The 24,038-nt window shown below is 41.0% G+C and overlaps 2 protein-coding genes across 5 annotated transcripts in view; one reads left to right on the top strand and one right to left on the bottom strand.

Moving 5' to 3' along the window:
* TBCD (tubulin folding cofactor D) overlaps window positions 1-24,038 on the bottom strand; it is a 114,506-nt gene that overhangs the window by 72,066 nt on the left and 18,402 nt on the right. For all 4 annotated transcript variants that reach the window (XM_041459439.1, XM_041459441.1, XM_041459438.1 and 1 more), the window contains exons 10-14: window positions 23,872-24,004; window positions 22,600-22,745; window positions 21,619-21,679; window positions 21,002-21,076; window positions 17,832-17,926 (exon numbers count right to left, since the gene is read on the bottom strand). In XM_041459439.1, coding sequence (XP_041315373.1) covers window positions 17,832-17,926; window positions 21,002-21,076; window positions 21,619-21,679; window positions 22,600-22,745; window positions 23,872-24,004 — 510 coding nt within the window. The remainder of the gene's footprint in view (window positions 1-17,831; window positions 17,927-21,001; window positions 21,077-21,618; window positions 21,680-22,599; window positions 22,746-23,871; window positions 24,005-24,038) is intronic.
* Window positions 11,859-14,393, top strand: ZNF750 (zinc finger protein 750). Its single transcript, XM_041459443.1, has 2 exons — window positions 11,859-13,282; window positions 13,700-14,393. The coding sequence occupies exons 1-2, from the start codon at window positions 11,859-11,861 to the stop codon at window positions 14,391-14,393; spliced, it is 2,118 nt and encodes a 705-aa protein (XP_041315377.1).

Genomic DNA, 24,038 nt, shown 5'->3' with positions numbered 1-24,038 from the left:
GCCTCTCACTACGTAATGAATTAAGAGAGTCTTTAATTACAGGGTCACGTGGTGGTTTTTCCATGGAGCTATCTGAGGCAGCCCACAGGACAGACCTGCTCCAGGATGAATCACAGCAGGCAGCACAGGAGCTTGTTGTCTGCCTGGCTGCTCAGGGTGCAAAGTTTGGAATGCAAAGGCTGCCTGGCAGACTTGGAGAGAAGAAGAGAGAAGGGGGTGGTGGTGAAGCTGGATGCTGCCCCACAGACTGTTTGACACCAGTCATGGCTCTTAAATGCAGTGCTCAGGAGATGGACACTGGCTCTGGTCACCAGGCCCTCTGCCAGGGGCTAAAGGCAGCCTTGCACCAGTGCCCTGGCTGACAGGAGTCAGGGCTCTGGGGTGGCACCAGGGCCAAGCTGGAGGCAGACAGATCTGCATTCCAGCCACTCCATCCCAACATCCTTACCAACACAGCCCTAAAAGCTCAAAGCCCCCTGCCTGGCTTGCACTCAGAGCAGCAGCTAACCCAGGACAGCTCTGAAACACAGCTCTGTGTTTTGGGGACTCTCCTACCCCATCACACCCAAGGCCAGACCACAGACCTTCTTCACACAGGTGTACAGAGCTCTGCCTTGACTGAACCAACAGCAAACTGCAGTTAAAGACGTGAAGGAATAGGCTTGTGCAGAAATCCCACTGAGCAAATGAATTACTTACTCTAAAGGAGTATAAAATTCTGTAAACTCATAACACTGTGTGTCAGAGACGAAATATCACTCAAGAAAGCCCAGCCTTAAGGCTAAAGTTGTGCAATACCAAGATAAACCCCATGGTGAAAAAGCCAGAAGCAATTCATTGTCATTTATTCCCTGCTCAGTGTTTACCCCATCTCCCAGTGGTGCTGGGGGAGGGACCTTTCCTTTTCCAGACACAGCATTTCTTCCTGCTCATACCTGCTGGCTACTGAAAAAAAAATAAATCTGCACTATTTATAATGCTTCCTTGCTAATTTGAAAACTATTACAGTGACATAGGCATTATAACTTTTTAAAAGGCTCTTTTCAAGACCATGCATCACTTTTAAAGTTCACCTGGGTGTTGGAGAGAAGGAATTCCTCCACAACCAGCCTTTCAGGTTTGGGTGTTCTCAATTTTCTAAAGAGTCCACCTAAGACAGGCAGATCTTTTTTTTTTTTTTTTTCCCCATGTCTTCCTGTATCTCTGATGAAAAGCACCTGGAATTTTGCCAAAAGCCTCACAAGTAACCACCACTACAGAACGGACTAACACAGTGCAGAAGCCTGACTCCATGCATCCTCCCTCTCCTCCAACCCCTGGCTGCTGCAAGTCCATAACAAACAACTTATTTCTCTGGAATAGGAAACACAGAAGGTAATCTTTAAAAATTCAGAATGTAAACAAGTTTAAGAAGCTTCACAATGCATTTCCATAAGACTATTCAAATCCTGGTCTCAGTTAAACCTCCTCCTAAAATGCACAGGAAAGCAGTACTGGGTTCACTTTTGTTGGGTTTTTTTGGTTTTTTTGGTTTTTGGTTTTTTTTTTATGAATGGCCCAGAGACTGGACCAGCAAAAATGCCCCTTTTGTCCACGGTGTACAGAGTTTTTCTACACAAATAAGACTTTGGGTGTTTTTTAAAGTATATCTAGTTATATATAATTATCAGTAAGCACCATTCCCTCCACTCAGATAAAAAGACAAAATACACAGGAATCCAATCTTTTCTCCCTAACAGCACATGATCAAACCTTCTCTGTACCAGAAACAGAAAACTGGGTACTGCCCCAAGGCACATATCCATTCTAAGCAAATTAACAAGAAAAAATTAACAATAGAAAATCAACAAGTGGAAAAGGTAGAAAGGTAGAAAATCAACGAGGCACCAAAAGCTGAGGGAATTTTAAAATCACAGGTACAGCAATCACATGTACACAGATATTCCTACAAAGCTGTAGCATCTGCTACTGAGACTGGCTGAGTCCATCTGAAACCCTCTGACAGCACCAGAGACTTCATTTCATACAAACTTTTCACCAAAAGTACACTTGACAATGGATATCTTTAAAAGAGAGCAAACATCAGAGCACTGAGAGAAGCAGTGCTTCCTATGTAAACCAAGAGTTACCATTCAGCAGAAACAGTACACAAATATGTCCCTAAGCCAGGCTCATTTTGGATACTGGTAGAGTTGGGTGTGAGCTCTCTGAAAATGTAAAAAGCATCATGAATTTGTCATGGAATCCCATGGCATTGTAACCTGCCAAGTTCCCTCTCAAACGTGCCTCAGGTCCCTCACTAACAGATCTTCAACTCTCCCTATTTCCTCCTTACAGATTCTTCATGCTCCTTTTATTCTGAAGGTAACTCATGAACTGAAGAAGTTAAGGCTGGTTCTGCCCATTTTTCATTCTTTATTACTACTTTTCATTTGTTCTGGCATTAAAAAAATTCAAATTCCAGATTCAGATCAGTTGTACTGACCCACCTGACTCCTGAATCTTCCATTATCCCATCAGCATTATTTCTTTCTATTGCAATGCTGATTTTATTGTTGCCACAGTTTAAAAAGGAGCAAGGGACTGTTGGACTATCCCAGTCTATTCCTCGTGAATGGGTAAGGGTATTTAAGAAACCAGGAAGATTAAAAGTAACGTCTTCCTTGCTGGAATCCTCCCAAAATAAGCACAAATTCACTGAAAGTGTAACCACAGGGCTCTTCCAACCTGCTTTCCCTGGCTTCCTTTTCTTACTCCTCAGTGATGCAAATGTTTTCAGCCTTCACTTTACACATACGTGATTTCATAGCAGAAACAGCAGCACAGTGAGCATTGTTTCCTGGTGAAACACTAATATGGATTACATTTGAGACTGGGACTGCTCAGAGCTCAGCAAGTCCTGGGAGTGACACCAGAACGTTCTTCAGCTCACCACCAAGACGTTAAGAACACGCAGGAAGGTTCGTGTTCCTCTACATGACACACCTTATTAGCTAGAAAGTTTATACTGTGCTGTCATCAAGAGAAATTTTAATAACGTCCTTTCACAAGCAAACCAGAAATTCAAGTAAACTAGGATTCTCTTGTTTGTTTAGTATTTATCCCCACCCAATTAAATAAAGAAAAACCCCTATAAATAATAGTCTGAAGCCTACAAAACCACAAATACAGCACAAAACAAAAGCTGTGAAATCATCCTGAAACCACACTGAAATGTAGGTTTTTGGTTCTAGCATACACTGTAGAGTAAGGAATATTTAGTTTTGGGGTGCTGCAATTCCAAATGCAGAATGGCACACAAATCCATCATCAGACCATGAGATTTTAGTTAACTTCAGGCTATTTTGCTAAAAAGGTTTCTCCCACATGCAAATTAAGCTGCATGTGATCCCTTCTAATAACAACTGAAATTTTACAGCTGAATAGTGACATGTAACTTTGAATGCAAAACCCTGTTTTGCGTTCAAACAATGCAGCTCATGAACTGCAGCATCAGTATTTTTAAATGAAATAAAATAAAACACCAGGTTGTATTTGCTGGTTTATATTCCCCACTTTAAAAATGTATTGAAATATTAAACAACATATATTAATCACATAAATATTTATAAAATTTGGCATGTTTCAGAAAATAACTGAAAGCTAGCAATATGTTGAGTCTGAGAGTATTTGTTCTGTTTGTTCTACGCCTCCCTGCTCTCTGGTGAGAGCAGCATCACAGCAGCCCCATGCCAGGTACAGATCAAAGAAAAATGACTTTATAATCCCTGGAACTGCACATGGCACAACTCAGGTCCTGCTGCTGAATTCTATCAGAAAAACTATCATGGAGGCAAGAAAACTGGCTCAGAATCTCTGGTGTAAGCTTTGAAACTAAAGCAGAAAAGGAAAAAATATTTGGCAGGAAAATCACTTTTAAAAGAATACATGTGGAAATAGAAGTGTAACCTGAGCATGAAGCAGAAGCTGAAGGTGTATTTTGCCTCCCTGTGAGAATGACTGCCAGGGAAAAGATCACCATTAAAAACCCTCCCTTCCAAACAGCTCATCCCTTTGCCTACAGTCCCAATTCCTGCTGTTTCCCACTTCCCCCAAGATGTTTCACTGCCCAAGGGCGAGGATGGGAACCCAAAGAAAGATCACCCTAGCTCCAGACCAAACAGCACAGGCCACAATAAATATCTAAAAATGGGATCTGCAGCTGCTATTAACTGCTGAGCTTTTATTCTTTTCCCATACAAGTAATTTGCTCAGTAATCTGAACAAGTGGCTCCCAAGCCCCAGCACAGTAATCTGCCCAGACCTATCTCTGCAGTCAGGGACTGGATTGTTAGGGAAAACAAAGGTACATTTCAAAGGTGTTATTCAAAAAGCATTAAGACTAATAACTATTCATATGGGATAGAAAAAAATAATTATGAGAACATTGTAGGAGAAGCACGTCATGTTTCGGGGCACGGTGTGAGTTCCAGCAATTACACTCACATCCGTTTGCCCCCTTCTGGGAATGGTGTGGAACAACCCAGCCCAAACATGCTGATGCTTTTTCCCTCAGAAATTTCTATTACACAAATTTGTACTCAAAATATTTTACAACTCAATGGAAGAATTTATCCCATCTTAACCCAAAGGATTTTCAAATCCTTAGATAACTTCGGTTCCAGTGATCCCAGAAAGAAAAAAGGATTTTATTATCTCAAAGCCACAAATGCAGACACAACTAAGGCGACACAGGTGAACCCTGCAGTTCCAAGGCAGTTCCTGGACGTGGAAAGCTAAGCTCCACCAGCTCCATGTGCACCAGTATCCACATTTACCTGGGATCCTGCTGCTCTCCTGGAATAACTAATGAGCTCACAGATTGCTAAGGCACCTCTGCAAAGACCTGGAAAAAATTACTGGTGATGGAAAACCAGTGGCCATCCCTGGGAACAGCACTGGAGGCCTGAGGGCAAGCAGCAGGGCCAGTCCTGGCATCAGAGCAGAAGGGCAAGAACTCTCTGGCTAATGGGGAGGTGGTAAGGGACTGGAGCAACAGCTGGCACACACGGATACATCCAGGGAACGGAATTCTGAAGGGAAAACAGAAACGAGATGAGAGGGGCACCCGGATCAGGGTAAATTTACCCCATCTGCATGCAGAGTTTCTGCAACTGGCATTTTGTTTTCTGTTTAGTGCTAACGCTGAGCCAAAAAGCTCATAGAAAAGCACAAACAAGGAAGTTTGTAACAGTTAGAGAATGACAGGATTATGCTACAGTAATTAAATCCATGAAGTTCAGCTACAGCTAAACAACACTTACTTAATACTGAATTTGAAAAAGAAGTATATTCTACACCAAAGAAGATAAAAACCCCAAAGCTTCAGCCCCACAGAGATACAAAAATGACAACATTTTTAAAAAAGGCAACTTGGCAGAAACATATCAATAAATCTAAATTTTACTGTGTCAATCCTGGTGCTCCTAAGTAATCTGACCTGTGTCCAGGTAAATGAAAAAGGTGCTACCAACAGGGGACTGGGGTCACTGACAGGACAGGATGTGATTGGGTGAGTTAAAAATAAGTGTGGAAACAACATCACTGCAATCATGCTGCATTATAGAAACATAATAATAAAAATAATTAAGGGAAAAAATAAAACATACCACAAGAGCCACTCTTCTACCTTAAAATTAGTGATTGTTTATAATTTGAATTTTTCTTTCAAAAAGTTAGACCAGCCCAGCAAGAGGAAGCATGGTGACCTGCATACCCACACAGGGAAGTAGATGTCTGTAAATAATTCCACCAAACAAAAGGCAACACCTTTAAAATTATTTTTAAGACACTGCTTTAAAGTGTCTTAAAAGACTGATTTTCAAGACTTTAAAGACTGATTTTCAAACAACTTTTATCCACTTTCTAAACCGTTTTTTTCCTGACAATTTCCTTAATAACTTTAATTCCAAAAAATCTTACTTTTGCTAATTATAAAACCCATTTTTATATAAATATAAATATCAAATATAAATATCAAATATAAAGATCAAATATAGTATTAAATAGAAATATTAAATAGAAATATAAAATAGAAATATAGAAATATAGAATACATTTAAAGTTCCAGTAATCTGCAGCTGTCTTATCTACACAGCAGTGGGTGAAACAAGGGGGTTCTCATGTTCAGTTTTTAATAGAAGTTTTAACATCTCTGGAACACTGGAATCAGTAGCCAAAACCCCTTTGCTTATGCATTAACAGGAGTGGTTTCTAGACAGAGCTACAGGTATCAAAATATTTTCCTTGTGTGAGCTGCAGGTATCAAAGCATTTCCAGCCTGTGTGAGAGAGGAAATCATTTCACTTGGCAGCTCAGCCATGTCACCAGTGCCTGGCACCTGCACCCAGAAATTTGTCATTTACGAGCTCTAACAGAAAACACAACTAAAAGCCGGCCCCAACACTTCGCAGTGGGTGAGCAGCTGCCTTTCCCATTTCACTGCTGGATTTCCCAGGTCCTGAGCAAACACAGAGCCATGACAATCACTCCTGCCTGCAGTGACTCCTTTCCCTTTCCAGGACCTGTACGTTTGGCTGTCGATTATAGACAAGCTTTGGCAGGTTCCTGTGGCAAGCAGGCTTGGAGTTAGTTCAGTCCCGCCTTCAGAAAGGAGACTCACCAAGGACACAAATTTAAATAAAAATGAAGAGGGGGGAGAAAAAAAGAAAAAAAAAAGCAAGAATATTAAAGCAACAAAGGCATTCAATAAAAAAGTCAGTCTCCAAAAAATGAGCAAAATTGTTTTTTTGAGCTTTGCTACCCCCTGCGTACAGTCAGTTCTGCTGCCCACGAGTCACTTGCACAAAACTTAAAATATCCTGTGTTAACTCAGCCACTTCTGACCCCACACTGCAAAAGGAGCAGCCACCAGAGCCGAGAGCAAAACTTGGTTGTTGGAGGGCACGGAGCGACGGGAGCTGCCTTCCCTTCGACAGGAGATGCTGAGGTAATGCTCAATGAGAGCGGTGGACGCAAACAAATGAATCGTAGCTGCAGGCTGGAGTAATATCAGGTGCATCTCTACACCCCGAGGGCTCAACTCCTACACGCTCAGGTCCCTCCCCTGGAACAGCCTCCTGCAGTTTCACCAGGGCTCAGGCAGAGAACAGGTACTGCTCTCGCAGCAGTGACAGCTCCAGCGCAGCGCCCGCCCGGCGGCTCTCGGACACCCCAGTGCCCGGTGAGTACCTGCTTCAGAGCATTTCTTTCAATAAAACCTGCTGATATTTAAGGAGGAAGTCTGAGGTGCTCAGTTCCCAGCTGTCCCAGCAGCCAGGGTTACTCCAGCAGGTGCACTCACGGCACCGGTCTCAGCTTTCAGCAGAAACTTTCAACAGGAGTGGGGAATATTTCTGCCCGAGAGAAAATCTGACTCTTGCGAGTTTTTACAATAATTAACTCTTCTTGTTGGTGCAAAGGGTTTTCAGCAGCTTTTATTTCTTCTTTTTTATTTGGGGAGTTAATATATTGAAGTATGACAAAAAAGCTGTATTGCTTAAAATTGCTGTGTTTGCTGTGCCAGCTCTGCTTCCTAGAGTCGTGTCAGGTTCATCTGAAAAGCTTTTATGAAAATAATGTGCTCCAGCTTTGATTTATTAATTTTTCCACCTTCTAGAAATTTAGCAGAAAATCAGATCCTTTTCTATTTTCTAGTCAATTAGAGTGTATGAAGACATTGATTTATTAACTTGGTATGTAGAGAGATTTTTATTTCCTATCCACGCTGCCTAAGCAAGTCGTTTAATCTGTGTTTCGGAGCTTCCTCTCGCACAGACAGACACACAGAGAAGTTCCCGTGGGTCTGCACCTCGCACACACACTGCCCTCCCAGCCCACCCTTCTCACCCCTGCTTCCTCCTAATTAACAATCAGTTGTGTTAAAATTTATCTTTCAGTTTCAAGGACCTGGAAGTTTAGAAGGGAGGGGTGGTTAATCGCTGGAAAAATCTCAGCTAGAATAAAACTCACAAATCTTGTTCTTGCAACACCCTGGGTAGGTGACAATGGCATGTCCTTGGGTTATGCAATAATGCCACATCACAATATTTTAATTATAGCATGTCCTTCAAAATGTTCCACCCCAGTGAGTCCTCCTGGTCAGAGAGATCCACATCACCCAGGAGCCTGCAATAATAATGGGGTGGGCATGAGCAGCTGTTACGTACTTTGCTGAAGCAGTGTCCTAAAAAGAAATGTAATTACTGTCCCTGCTTGTAATAAAAGACATTTTGAAATTTCCTCTTTGATCAACTGGGCATCTTAAACAATTTAAACTACTTAAAACCCTAAAAAAACCAACCTGGACAGATCTAGATGCACATATCTATGTGTGTGTATGAATACACATGTGCATATGTGTGTATACACTTATCCCCACGGACATTTTTTGTTTATATATTTACACACAATGTTCAACTACATTCCTGTTTTCTGAACCTGCCAACAGGTAAAGGCAAGGAGGGAGCAACAAGCTGCTTTTAAAAGCAGAAGGAAGGAAACTTGGAGCAGTCAGTCTCAGGCTGGAAAGGGCGACAGGTTCGAAAGCCATGAGGAGGTTACTAGTGCCAAAAACAAACAACTAAGATAACCTCAAGTTTAATCAAGATGATCTGAATAACTTGTTTTCAATAAAAATATAAATAAATAACACTACTGCATTTCAAAACTAGAGAATTATAATATAATATAGAACCATCTGCATTTCTACAAGCAGGTCTACAGGAAATATTCTCAATCTAAGAAAAAAATTTATGTAAAAATTATCCTGCTGTTGAAGATTTTTTCCCCATTTTTAAAAGGTATCACAAGTGATGGCATTGAAGTTAAAGGAAAAAGCAACTACTTGTTTTGATATTTTCTTTCCAGTACTAAATTCTAACTCTGGCAGCACAAAACATACATTGTACAGCTGTAAGTAGCATTATTTATCTAGGGACGGTTTTAATTGGTTACACCTATTTTAAACTATTAATGTCCTTTTTGACTGTGTGATCAAATAGTTTTAATGTTTTTTAATACTAAAATATGTCTCTCTGCCAGACCCTCTTGTGAATTAGGGACCAGAGGAAGAATTATCCTACCTGTCTAACTTTAGAAATATTTTATTACTGGCATTTTTAAACCATGAGAAAAATAGGGATTAAATAGTAAAAGAGAGAAAGAAAACATTCACCTGGCTGGCACTGACCTAAGTTTAAGAAAGGTAAACACCCTTTAAAATGAGCTGCTCTCTGCACCTCCCAAGTCAGAGCAGCAGGCTCTGGAGCCATCAAAACAAATTAAATAGAAAGAAATAAAGAGCTGTTGGAATGCTCTCCTGCTGTACCCACGGCACAGGAGCTCCAAGGCTTGAAATTTCTAACATTAAAACTGCAGCAACGCATTTTATCTTGTTAAGAAATGATAGTTAATACTCTGTCCAACAGGAATAACTTGAATCAAAGTTAAATACCAAGTACAAAGTCAGAGGGGGGAGGACAGGACACACAGGAATTTTCATTATGAAGCAAAGGAAAGCTGGAAGAACAAGGAAATCTAATTACCATCCCTTGATTATAAATGCTGCACCTGAATGCAGATTCGGACCTTATCATAAATGCTTCACCTAAGAAAGCAATGGAGTTCTGACAACAATATCTTTTTTCAAGAATAATTAGTACAAGCACTTCCAAGAAGATATAAAGAATAACAGGTACAAACTGACTTGACCGAGTCCATGACAAACTTTCCATGCTGGTTACACATCATTAGTTGAAAATAAGTGCAACAAGCTCACTTAAGGCAGAAGAAAAAGTCCAGTTCCCTATCTCAACCTCTTCTCCTATGTCTCAGTATTTAATTCACTTATTTTTAAATGTAAAAATATTATTTTTAATATTTCAAAGGATTTCTAGCTATTGCTATTTAAAATATTTTAAAATATGTTATTTTTAAAAATTTACTGGACTACCATTTCAGCCATACTCCAGTGATGAGACTTTAACATGCTAATGCATTTTTCCTTGTTGCTCTTACAGTATCAATATCCAACTCAAACAACCCCATTAAAACCTGAAAAACAAAAAGCTACTTCTCTAGAAATTCTTTTTTTTTCATTAATCTGAAGCACATTTAATCACTTGTTAATTTTAGGAAAAAGCTTGATTACTTTTTTCTACTTGCAGAGCAGCTTTGCATTTTTAAGGGTGCCTTCACAATAACTATTTTAACAAAATTAATACTTCTATGACATCAGAAAAAAACATTTAATACAATTTGCTAGAATTACTATACCTGATGAGCCAAGCAGCAATTCTGTAGCTTTCCCTTCAGTTTTCATCATGTGTTGCCTGTCATTTTCTGTTAAATAATCTCTGATTTAAGAAATGCAAAACATCTCTACTTGAACTAAAATCTCACAGCACATAATTACCAGCAATTCTTTTCATGAACTTAGTATTTTAATACTACTAATTCAAACTTCTAAAAAAGCTTAAAAAGCTTTTTTTTTAAAAAAAAATGGAGCTATCTCGTCACTCTTCCAATTAGTATTCCTGTAGTTTCGGGTAACACAATAGATACAGTACGTGGTTTTGCAACAGTCATCATTTTGATAATGATGCTTGTAGTTCATGATGAAATCATCAGTTTTTAGATCTCTGCCATAACACATCCTATAAAATCATGAGAACCTGACTCCGAGAGTTTCTCACGCCTTCAGAATCAGTGAACATAATGGAACAAGCCGGTACAAGCCCTCCCGACTTATCTACCCAGCGAATCGCTGGGCTGGATAAAGTATCCACAACCTTCGTTTTTCCAGAGAAAGGCAGATAGATCCTTCCCCTATAAATCAATGACTGTCGGACACTTTCCCCCCGAGTTAATACACTGGGGTGCCCGTGTTAACTGTGTGCAATCTGTGAGGAGCGACGCAGCAGGAGATTGGGAGATGTGTTTATCAGGCAGAGGATTCCATTAGTCAGACACTGCAGCGCTCATTTCTCTTAATTGAATTAGGAAGAGGAAGAAAATCGGTGTGGTTTTATCCTTCGAGAGATTGGGCACTTTTGAGGTATCCATTGAGATTGGGCTGTTGGGAAACGCCACACCAGTGAAGAGAGGGGCTGGTCAGTCTCAGAAAGAGCCCAGTCAGCCGCCCAAGAGCGACCCATCCACCCCACCCTTGTGTCACCACAGCAGGAAATTCCCTCCTCGCTCTCCCGGACCGGCCCGACAGGCTCGCCCCACATCCAGCCCCTGCCGGGACCTGCCTCTTCCCATCCCACCCACTCCACTCCTCTCTCAACAGCTCCGCCTGGATTTCTACTTTCATCTTCTCAATGAATGTTCCTCCAGCTTTCAAAGAGAACTCCCCCGAGCCGGCAGCACAGGCAGGTGACAAGTGCTGCTGCTGGAAATTAGGCCACTTGTGTGACTGTGTTTGGGAGGATGCCAAAGGTCAATGCCCATCTGACTCCAGCCTGACATCCAGCTTTTTTATTCTGTTTTAAAATACCCAAATAACACAACATATGCACAGTGAGGGGGAATGTTCTTAGGACAAGGCACTACTTCGTGTTTAGTTCCAGTGTTCCACTACAATTCATTTTAAACTTTGTGTTTCAGTTCCTGCACCACCAGTGGCAAAAGCCTTGTTTTCCGGCACCCTCTTCCCTGAGACACCACAGGAGCTGGCTGCTTCTCCTCACCTGGGAAGAAGGATTCTAGAAACCTGAAAAACCGGAAACATCACGAGGCTAAAACTGAGGGAAGCCAACCACAAGAAAGTTTTTATAAAGAACCATTACATTTAATTGTTTAAAGCCGAAAAAAAAATGAGTCTCCTCAAAGAACGTAAACCCAAGAAGCCTCATTACATCCCAAGACCACCGGGAAAGCCGTTCAAGTACAAGTGCTTCCAGTGCCCCTTCACTTGCAATGAGAAATCCCATCTCTTTAACCACATGAAGTATGGCCTCTGCAAAAACTCCATCACTTTGGTGTCAGAGCAGGATCGTGTCATCAAGTGTCCAAAGGGCAGTTCCCTGGAGCCCAAGCAGATCAACCAGCTGGAATCTACAGTCAAACCAACTTCTTCTAAATCCGTCACAAACGGACTGCCAAGCCTTGATTCAAAGCCTCAATACCCTTTTACAAAAGAAGACGCCAAGGAAAACGTTGAGTTACAAAACCAGGCCACAAACGCCGCGATTCCAGGACAGAAACCCGCCATCCCAAAGGAACTAAGCCCGGCCAGCTCTGCAGCAGAAGGTGCCATCAGCGTGCAGCCCCTGATGGAGGGCATGGTCAGGCCCTCGGCCTTCGTCCCCGTCGGAGAGCACCGAGACAGCAAAGGCCCAGAAATCACTGAGGCATCTGAAATCCTCTCCCTCTCTAACAAAAGTTCTCCTTTTCACACCAAGTCTGCGTTTCACGCGCCAGCTCACCCGTGGAAGGCAGGTTCTTTCCTCCCAGAATTTCCACATAAAGTGGCTCCCACGAAAGGCTTTGGTTCCATTTCACCTTACATGCAACCAATGATTCCCGAGTACTCACCCCATTTCTATGAGCACCGCCTTGCTATCTACACACCTTACCTGCTCCCAGGTAGCTCAGAGTGTGAAAGCTCTGCTCTCTCTGTCTATGGAGCACAAGATCAAAGACACTTTCTTCCCCACCCTGGGCCACTTCCAAAACCCCTAAATCCATCAGCATATGAACACTATCGATTGTTCCAGCAGTACCACTCCACTCCACCGATACCATATGGATTTTGTAGGCCAACAGATCCTCCATTTTACAGATTTTCACACGTAGCTGGTATTAACAGGGAGCAAAACTCTCATCTGATGGAAGAAACCACCTTGCTGTACCCAGCTTCTTTAAGTCCGTCCCAACAATACCCTCTAAGCTCACATAAAAAACAAGCAGATTATGAAAAAGAAATGACGTTATTGCACGCCAAAGGTAACGCTAAGGATGACCAAAATGAAAGAGAGAATGCCAAAATGAGCCCTCTCGCGGGAAGTGCAGCAACGGGCTCCCCTGGCAGACCCAGCCCCACCAACTTCACCCAGACAAGCCACACGTGTGAGGGTTTGTTTGACCTCTCCAACAAGTCATCGTCCACATCCCTGGGCAAGTGTGACCAATCAGAAGAAAACTTCACAGCCTTCAGACCTGTGAGAAAAAGCACGGACCAAGCGCCGTCCCTTCAAGGTGTGCAGGCACAGCAGGACAGAGGGGATTCACCTAACAGGTAAAATAACACTTTGCAAATTCTTGTCAGGTTTACCAGGGACACGCAAAGAGAGACGGACACATTTCATGCAGTGCCTGTTAGATATATTTAGATTTACAGCAGTTAATATGCTCTGTACTGACTGTGCAAAGCACACAGGTGCTACAGCGAGCAGACCGTTCATTATTCTCCTTAAATGTACCAGGAATTTCCACTGTGTTTGTGTACTTCCAATGTCTTTGAGTACTTCAGGGAATTGCTTCCATTACAGTGGTGGGTATGGTGAAAGGGATTTGGGGATTTAAAGGAGAAACAACAGAATTGTCAAACTTCTAGCCTAGAAGTCCAGATTTTTTCCTCTTCCTGCCCACTTCCTCAGCCCCAGTTTAAAAGAACAATTGATAGTAAATTCTCTTTTCTCCCTGTTTCTTCCAGCATCAATGTCACTGATGAAGACTCACACTCACAGACTGATGGTCAGAACAACACAGGCTCGCTGTCCAGCACGGAGGAAGACACAGGGATAGGTCCCCTCAATCTTTCAAAAAAGCCCGACACAAGCACAGGACCTACTCATGAGCACATGTACAAAACCCCATCCAAAACAGACAGGCAGAGCTTCCTGGAAATGCAGGACATGCCCCTGAACCTCTCAGTGAAGGATTCCTGCAACACAGCCAGCCTGAAAACATCCTTTCACAGCCCATCCCACGACAACAACGCCGCCGCCGCTCCTCCCAGCGCCGAGAAGGAGAGCTCCGGAGCGGAGCCGTGCGGCCCCAAGACCCCCAGCAGCAGTGCCTGTGACAAACCCTTCGCAGCCCAGCGTGGTGAGGCTGCAGACTTGGGGCTCATGGAGAGCTGTGACGAGCAGAAGCAGACAGCAGCCGTGGCTCTGTGCCAGCTGGCTGCCTACAGCCCCGGCACGGCCCGGCTGGACGGCGACGGGCACGGCGCGCCCGCGGAGCCCGCGGCTGATGCTCAGGATACCCAGTGCAACCCAAAGGGGAAAGGACAAAAAAGGACAAACCAAAAAGAATCCACGAAATCCCAGCAAGGTGCTAAGAGGGTCAGGCCCAATGACTGCAGCAGAGTGTTCACTTTAAGGAAGAGAACAAGAGTGTCCTAATTCTCCTCCTTTCAGTGAGTTTCTGGTTATCGGCATCATCGTGAAATTTCTACAAACCCTCAATCACTGGGCTTGGCCCATGACAAGATACATTCAATCTCTCCATTGTAAATAATGTTCATAATTTTATATTAATATTTTTAAGTAATTGAACTTTGCCTTGTACAAGCTCAGGTTTTGATGAGTGAATTTTTGCATTCGTTACTAAAGCCAAAGTAAATTAGATTAATCTTCAAGGGGTTTTTGCAATTGTATGATGTAAAATAACTTTTACAACTTCTTTTCTTAAAAGACATTTAAGCTCTAGAAACAATATTGCTCAATAACATACTGTCATAGTCTTTTTCCAGCCATAACTTCATCTAATGGGGGGGGTTTGGGTCTTTTTTTTTTTTTCCTTTGAAAACCTTTTTATGTCACTGTGCAGTAGTTTAAACAAGCTTAAGATTAAAACTGATTTTTAGAATATACTGTAAAAACTGCTCTGTGTATGGATGCACTTTGCCATTCTGCCCTAAGACAGAACAACAGACCAAATTTAGTTCCTCAGAGGCAGAGGCCTTTAAACAAACTGCCCCAAACCCTGTGTAAGCGACCTCTTCTTGCACTGACTGGGACCAAGATTCAAGTCAAACCAAAGAAAGCCTGCACAGGTTTATTAAAAGCAGTTTATGTTCAACTTTAAGTAAATGGCTATGTAAACAACACTGAAAATATGAAGAACTAAGCAATCCAGGTGCCTGCTTTGCTGAGGTTAGACAGACACTGGGCAGCCTTCAAACTCCAGGCCTAAAAAGTTATTTATATAATTTATTTCACCTGAGGCCAACTCTCCTGGTGAAGGTCTTGTTTCAGTACATGTGTTATCACTCACTATCAGTTTCTGTGTCCTTCTACATACAGCCATAAAACTATTTCCTACTTCTATATCTGTGTATATAAACTGGCAATTTTTCAAATAAATCTTGTGATCTGTACTTACAATATATGGAAAGTCATTAATGAACACAAATACATTTACTACACTATCTGTATGGAAGAACAGCTAGCAAGAAGTTCCTAGTTAAATTTTCAATTGGCAAGCAGAATTTTGGGACCAAATCAATTCCAAAGAAAAGGAGCTTTCTTCAGTGATGGAAATTCACTATGCAGGTTAATTTATCCTTAATTTAATTCCAAATAATGAAGCTCAGAATTCCCTCTGCCTTAAAGCTGCTGTCCAGCTTGTCCAAACTGCTGCAAAAGTTCAACTAAAATAAGGCTGATTGATCCCTGTATAAATTTGCACAGTGTTAGGAGAGCAAACCCAGAGCAAGCATTATTCCCATAAAACCACAGGTATACATTTCTCATTGATCATTACTCAGGTGAGGAGCATCCTCACCTGCCTGAACACCACTAATAGGTGTAAACCTACTTAAGGAAGTGGAGCTGCATCCAGCATAATGCAGAATTCCCAGCATTTTTTTAACTCATGTTTTGTGCTGTGCTGCTTTGAGCCAACAACTCAGAGCATGCATTATTCCCATAAAACCACAGGTATACATTTCTCATTGATCATTACTCAGGTGAGGAGCATCCTCACCTGCCTGAACACCACTAATAGGTGTAAACCTACTTAAGGAAGTGGAGCTGCATCCAGCATAATGCAGAATTCCCAGCATTTTTTTAACTCATGTTTTGTGCTGTGCTGCTTTGAGCCAACAGCTCAGACAGAGCTGTAACAAGTTTGGTAATTAAATAGTAAATGACAGAACTTCAGTTTCTGAGGTAAGGAACAAAAAGAGATACACTGATCTTTAATTTAATCCTTCATAGAGAAAAGCTTCTCTCACATTATCAAAAGGCAAAAATCTCAATGTGAGGTTGAAAAAAGGCAGTGCAGTAGCAGAAGAAGCCAAATTAACTGAAATGCCAACAGCAGGGCATAAGTCAGTGTGAGGTCCTGAGCTGTACATCAGCACGTGATCCAACAAGGAGAAGAGCTGCTTGCCAGTCCAAGAGTAAAGCTTCAATCCTAGGGTCAGATGCTGCTAAATCCCTAATTTCTGAACATGAAATTACAGAGCCATGTGCCACCACTGCCACTCTTCACACTACACCTGAAGCTATGTGCCTCACTCATCTCTGAGAGCAGAAAGCTTCAGTTACTATTATCCACAATTTGAAGAAAATATCTCATGTATCCCTTTACCTTGTAATTTGAATTTCTTTAAAGTGAACGAAGAAAAACTTTTTGGTGTTTCTTCCACAGAATTCAAGGATTTATTCTCCCCCATCTCCATACAAATATTATTTACAAAAGCCAGCTCCAGTGGTGATCTGATCTGCCTTCTTCAAATTAAATAAAAATCTGTCATGAGGCTATCCTGATTCCCTGACAGAGGTGTACAGTTCTGGTTTTGTCAGAACTGAAGCACAGATTTACCGTTGGAGGATTTCCCTTTCATGATTCCCCAGCTGTAAACTGGAAGGTTTTTAACTGTTTCACCTTTATCATGCAAGGGCAAAAGTAATGAAAAAAGGGAAACCAGCTGAAGGCTCACTGCACAAACTTTCTCACATGCAGCACACGCTAGAATGAACATGAACTCCTTCCAGGGAGACAGAGTAATAAACTGCATTAAATGCCACATTTTACAACACATTTTCAGACCAGAATTTAACACCCTGACTTACTAATACGAAACACCTGCTTTGAAATATTTTTTAAATTTAGTGTTTGATTTCCCTGTTCAACACAGAAGCAGCAGATGGGATCCAAAGAACCATCTAGAACAAGCCACTGCCATAAAAGCACCCAAGGGTGGATGTCAACTGCTACACTGTGCATTTGTCATTCCCACTGTGTATGGCATTGACCAAAATTACATTAATATCTCTGTAATTCAATGTATGTTGATAACTACAGAACACACAAAGAAACAATTCCTCTGCCCTGTTCTTTTTCTTTCCATCCTGCTATTTCAAAAACCCATTTAAAACATAAACAATTCATGTATAAATTACATGAAACTGGCCTTTGAAATTTAACCATAAACAAACAGCAGAAGCTACTGGCTTTAAAGTGCAAGTTAGTCATCAATTATTTAATATATTCTGCTTAAATAATGACACTGACACAATATGGAGACATGCAGAATTGTTTTATACAAGTGTACAAAGAAACATGGGAGGGAAGAAGAAAGAAGAAAACCCCAAGAAATTAATTCCATTTTGGAAAGAAATATTTATTAAGTATAAAAAAAGGCACACCCAAGCCAATGCTTTAGACAGAAGTACTTAAATATCCCCATGGGCAAATGTTTTACTGTAGAACTCAGTAGTTCAGTCATCACCCAGCACACACACATCAGCAAATCCCAGTCTATTGCCACACATTTGGTGCCTAATAATATAAATGATTTCATGAACTTGCACTCAGCAAGGCCAACTCACCATCTGGGATTCGGGAAGGGAGCAGCAATCCTCTCCTGCCCAGCTCAGCCAGGGCCAGGCACCCCCCATGCCAGGCATTGTCTGTTTCCTGGAAACTGGTGTCAGAACAAGAAGTTTTGTTAAAACTGACCCTCCCTCTCAGGATTTCATTTCTTATGGTGAATTCCTTACATTTTAAAAGATACCTAATCCAAACCAGCATGTTCTAATTGTGTTATTGATGGCAATGGACTTGTAAAATAGAAGAATGACAACTTGAACATGTTTTCTTTCCCATTTATACAACATAAACAGTGCTATAAATATGATTAAATACTCAAAAAACTCATTTATGACTATAAATGTAACTCAATACAGAAGATTCAATACCTGAAACTCATAGAGAAAAGGAAAACAACTTCCTAGTACATGAGCAAAAAATCTGCAGAACATACCCAAAATAACTAATGAGCTTAGTGCCAAATGCAGCCCTTAACTTGCAAAAGAGGTTCAAATGGCAATTCTCAGCAAACCCATTACAAGAGCTGATGAAGTAAGCAAATAGTGTTTTTTATCCACCTTTAGAAAACATAAACCAGAGAAACTTGCAGTGAACACAGCAAAAAGCTGTTTGGTAAAAATTATTTACCAAAGTTATTTAGTTATTTATTTATTTATTTACTAAATGGTAAATAATTTTTAGTGGGCTGGCAGATAATGGAGTGAAAAGAGGAAAGGTAACATGCTGCAGGATTAAATCTGAACAGAGTTCATTCTGTATTACACCAGGAGTAGGAACCTGAGAAGAAAATGCTGGACAGCCAGGCTAGCTCATATCCAAGCTTCATCTCTCCCAACACCATCTCTGAATTGCACCTCTGAGAGCAGGTGCTCAGCCCAAGAAAAGCAGGACCCCATTCCCTTCTTGCCCCCCTGGCTTTGGCAATCAGCAGCACAGAGACAGCTCAACCAGAGCTGGAGCCAGATTCATTATTTAATAACCTCTGAAGGGACTCTCTTCCATTAATTTGGATAATCCCTTTTTTAACTCCCTTTACACTTTTGGCTCCCATAACATCCCGTGGCAATGACTTCCACTGGTTAATTATAATTGTGTGGAAATGCACTTCCTGCTGCTTCCCTGCTCTGGCACCAGGGAGAGTGAATCGTAAACAGCCACTTGCTCTCCCTCCTTCTGGCCTATTCACAGTGGAGATCCAGCAAATCACACCCCTCCACTTCCCCTTCCCTCCTGTAAAAAGCCCCATCATTAAACCACTTCTCAGTGATTTATCTCCTCCTTTCCTCATAATTTCCAACATTTGTCTAGTTTTCCCTGCCACTGCTGAGCCCTCCCCTGCCACACTCTGACAGATCAGTGGCTTCCAGGGCTTTGACAGTGAGCAGCATTTTGCCCCAAGTACATCAGCTTGCATGCATTAGACATTATATTTTACATGACATTTGCTGTCACAGTACTTCACCTGGGCTTCTGTAACACTTTCCTTCCTGTCACTTCTAGCTCTCACTACATTAAATCAACATGAAATATCAGCTGGTTTCCTCAGCCCCTCATTCCCCTTTTTTTCCAGGATTCTTTATGTGTATGCTGAACAACACAAGGCACACACCCCAGTGGAACTGTGCTGACAATCTCACTACACTGTGAGAAATCATCATTCATTTCTTCCCTGACTCTTGTCTTTTGGTATGTCTACATAGAACAAATCCTTTCTTCTTATCCTGAGAGGTACAACAGAGTGCCTCTGATGAGCAACTGATTTATTCCTATTTTGGTCACTAGATATTCAGTGCAAAGACTCCAACAGAAGCTCTCTCTGTCCTTGCCTACGTTTGTTCCCAGGTGTTTCTGAAGAAAGCAGGTCACTCAATTACTAGTTGAATTACTCATCCCTATGACTTGAAAAACAAGGAAAGAAAACACAGTGAGTACAGGTCTTTGAAGCTCCAGGGATAATTGAGATCAGCAGCACCTCTTAAATTAATCACAGTAACACAGTGAGGGATCATCTAAGTGGATACTTTCCTTGCAAGTCTTTCAGACTTTATACCTTCTTTTTTTTCTAAAGTGTTATCCTTTGAGCTGGCATCCTTTATTTCTACTCACAACCAAAGTGAAAATACTTTTTAAAACTGAGGACATCTGAGTGACAAACTGCTCATGACAAGCATTTCTTGCCAATAAAGAAACTCTTTTTGTTATTGGCTTGCCCTAAACCACTCGTTTAGAGTTCAGGTACTCAATGCAGCTGTGATGAGCAATTTGGTGTTAAACAAAAGCACATGATACTTGTTTAATTTTTTGTTTAATGACTTTACATGCTCTACAGGAATGAAAGCCATGACATCCAACACTAAAGTGCACCAAAAGGACATCCCACAGCTCTGGGTGCCCCAACCAGAGTTTCCACTGGCCCCAAATCCTCTCTGACACAGCCAAGAGCAGATCCCTTAGCCAGTCTAAGAGCCAGCACATCCACTCTCCAAAACACTTCCAAACTCTGGCAGATCATGGAGAAGCTTGCAGACAAACAGTAAAATTTTTGTTCAGGTAAATATTCTCAGTATCCACAAAGTCCTATGGCAAGAAGTTTTTACAGTTTCACTGCAAAAACTGAACAACACCATTCTGTCTTTATTCTAAACCTGCCACCTGATGCTTGAGTTTGCTTCCAGTAACACAAAACCTGGAAGGCAACCACATCCACACCACTTCCAAGTGCATAAATCTCTATTATACCCTATTTACTGCTCACTCTCCCTACATGTTCAGCCTCCCCTCACACAGAGACTGCTTCTCACCTCTGGTGAATCTCAGAACATCATTTCCAGATCTGCTGGGCTTCTGAGGATGGACACTAAACTCAAGACATGAGCTTGAGCACACCAGGAATCTCTAAAGTAGCAAGTTAATGAGCAATTTTTAAATTTTTCCTAATATTAACTTCACTCCCTGCACATTACCTTAGTATGGGGTCACGAGGATGGATCAGAAATAATTTTTTTATTGAATACCCTTAGCCCATCTGTGCCTTCAAAGATTTTGAAATCTGAGAGAAGGACAGCAAGAAAATTTACAGATTTTTAGACCTTTCTTCCTAACTGTTGTCCCCCCATCCCACAAGCAGACATGTTTTAGATATGTGTAAATTGTGAAATAAGATTTTTACCTAAAACAGTCCAACAGGGACCCAATCACATCATCTGCTAATTCCTTTGGAAGTCTTCCAGTTATTCTACCAATTCTACAGAAGAGAAAAAGAAAGAAGCATACAATGGATCAAGAGTACTAGAGTTGATTGATAAATTATAAGAAAAAAACTAGTTAATGGAATCCTCCTGACTTCAAGATGCCACCCCACTGCCCTAAGTCTGAAACCCTTAAACAACAATCTCAAACTTTAAAAAAATCTACACAGAGAACCTCCCACAGAAATGCATTTTAAAAGACAAAGAGGAAAAAAAGCATTTTGAAGAAATGTTTCTTTACACCCACCAAATCTTGTCTTACCCAGAATATCCATTTCCAAACCCACCTGAAATTCCCTAAAAACTGACCTGAGTTTTCATCAGCAAAAGAGACAAATGTGTCTGTGCACCCACCCACCCCAGGCTGTGCCAAAGCCACCTGCACTAACAGCAAATGTTGGTAATACACCCAAATTATCAATCGTGGATTATACCACAGTTCTATATTTACAGCTCAGCCATAAACAAGACAGAAATATATTTTTACATGTTATATGTTGTTTACATGTATTGCTTACAGTCACCATCACAAACCTACCCTTTGGCTGCAGACCACCTGACGATGGTGTCTTTGTCTTTCAGGCCAACCAGCAGTTGTTCTGCAAATAATTTATTAAAAAAAAACAGATTATTCTTATTTAACAACAGAAAAAATACTTAAGATGTTCAAACTTCATTTGCCTCTTTGTATAAAAATCTTTGTATCTAGATTTATTCTATTTGTCACACAAGTATAACTTGAAATTAAAAACCAAGAAATATGTCAAAATTTTTATGGAAAGAGATTGAAATTTTAAGTGCTATAAAAGATTAAAAATGGAGGGCATGGTGCCTTTTGCAGAGGTTCATTAGATTATTCAGTTATAAAAGTCTTCTGATGCAATTTTTGCCTATTTATTTACAGACTATCCACCAGCCAGCTAGCAGAAGACATGCTGTAAAACTGCATATTAAGAAACAAATGCTGTTCCTTTGATAGTACCACAGTCTAAAAATTAAACCATAGTTATTCAGCTTTCATGTGACATAGTTTTTTGTTGTATATTTAATTATAAATTTTAATTAATTTGTGAAAGGCCCAGGGCATCTCTTTTATATAACTGGATAAAATTGGTAAAACATATTTCACTATCTTTATACCTCCCTGGCCAACTCCACAACAAATGCTCCACAAGTGAGTTTCTGACTGAGATGCTGCAATCCAAACCATTTGACCAAATACCATCTATTTTAATCAGCTGCACAGACTGAAGTTTTAGAGTCTTTCCAGCTGCTCACACTAGCACAGATACCCACGTTACTTTTTTAGCCCCAAGCAGATCTTTTTCCAACATATGTTTAATTTGCAGCATGTGAAAAATGGATTTGTAGAGAATTTTTAAAGTTTAATAGAAGGTTTATATAGTATGTATTTATAGGTAAGTTTTGTATTTGTACATAAATTTCAAATTTAAATTTAAAAGAAAAGGGCTCAATCCAACAGCAGCATTGCAACGATTTCTCTCCAGCTTTAACACACCTACAACATTTTCAATCTCTGCTGGAATGTCATATTCCTCATCATCATCATCAGCTTCAGGAGCAGGAACTTCTCTCTTCTGGCTCTGCACAGCAGCACCCTGAGCCTGCAGGTTGGCAGCCAGGGACCGACAGCCACGCTGGTACCTGCGGAGCAAACACAGCCCCAGTGATTTCTGATTCCACCTCCAGCTGCAGCAGGGACACGCTGCCACAAAGTCTGTCTGCCACCTTCCTACACTCCCAGGGCACAGCTCTCCAGGTATTTAGTGGCTGCTTTAAAGGAAAGGGAGAAATATCCCATTCTCCTGGCTCCTGACCCAGTTGTCTGTTTCCAAGGTGAGAAGAGCCAGACTATTCAAATAGTTCCTTTTCATTATCCCTCCTTTCCTGTTTCACCATAACCTATTTTCCACTGCTAACAACAAAGAGACACAAAATTCCCATGCCCAAAAAGTCTCTCCAAAAACTAAAAAAAATTTAAAAATTAATAAAATCATCTTATTAAAAATTGCTTTTTAAATCTCAAAGCCAGCTTAGTACTTTCTGACCAAGCTGTACTCGAATATTTAGCCCGTGGTGCAGATGCACTCTTACAAAAGATAGACTTTACATGCTAAACCGACTTTTGCCATGGGGCAAGCTACATTCTCCACCTAAAAAGAATTTTCTATGCCTAAGGATGTTCTCAAAAGCCAGTAAAATAAATACAATAAAAATAGTCACCAAGGGAGCCTGCAATTTTAAAATATCAGTGCGAGAAATCTAAAAAAGAGTTTGCCCTCTGGCAGTAGGTAAAACCAGACACCAAAACCTGACTAATATGCAAAACCAAAGCAGGATTGCAAACCACTTTTCCCCTGTGAACTTTCTATCGAATCAGGGTAGGACCAGGTAATGGAAAAAGTTATGTTCACTCTTACAAAATTGTACTAAATCAGCTTCAGGAACAAAGGTCTTCCCATATTTAGTGAGTTATGCATTATATAGGAACAGGCTTCTGCTTGTGCAACGTGCAAAGTCAGACCTGGCTTGTCCCAGCACTCACTTATGTACCAAAATTGAAAAAAATACAGGAAACTAAATACAGTGGAAGAATCCTCCTTTTTCCAAATAATGCAAATGAAGAATATGTTCATTCCCACAGGGATTTCTTTTTCTTTAAGGAAAGGTTAGGAGGGGCAGAAGGTAAATGTATGGATGTCTGTATTTGTAGTGGGTTTTATGCTTTTGGATTTTCCTTTTTTTTTGAACTTCTCAGCTTTAAACTGACCTCCACTTTGCTACCTTTGGTTTCACAAATGTCAGCCCAAGCCTCTGGACCAGTTTCATGCCCAGCTTGCGCAGAACCATCTGATTGCTTTCTGACAGCTTGCAGCTATCAAGACACTCCAGAACAGTAGCAGCTGTAAAAGAAAACAAACACACCAGAAAAACTGC

This window comes from Pyrgilauda ruficollis, unplaced genomic scaffold (genome assembly GCF_017590135.1).
Source record: "Pyrgilauda ruficollis isolate IOZ18807 unplaced genomic scaffold, ASM1759013v1 scaffold136, whole genome shotgun sequence".
NCBI lineage: Eukaryota > Metazoa > Chordata > Aves > Passeriformes > Passeridae > Pyrgilauda > Pyrgilauda ruficollis.
The sequence above is the reverse complement of the archived record's forward strand: the minus strand, read 5'-3'. Positions and strand labels throughout refer to the sequence as shown.

What these genes read in the sequence shown, in the direction of transcription:
- ZNF750 (XM_041459443.1), top strand. Translation starts at nt 11,859, where the DNA reads ATGAGTCTCCTCAAAGAACGTAAACCCAAGAAGCCTCATTACATCCCA. An exon ending in AGAGGGGATTCACCTAACAG is followed by an intron (nt 13,283 to 13,699) that starts GTAAAATAACAC and finishes TGTTTCTTCCAG; the next exon opens with CATCAATGTCACTGATGAAG.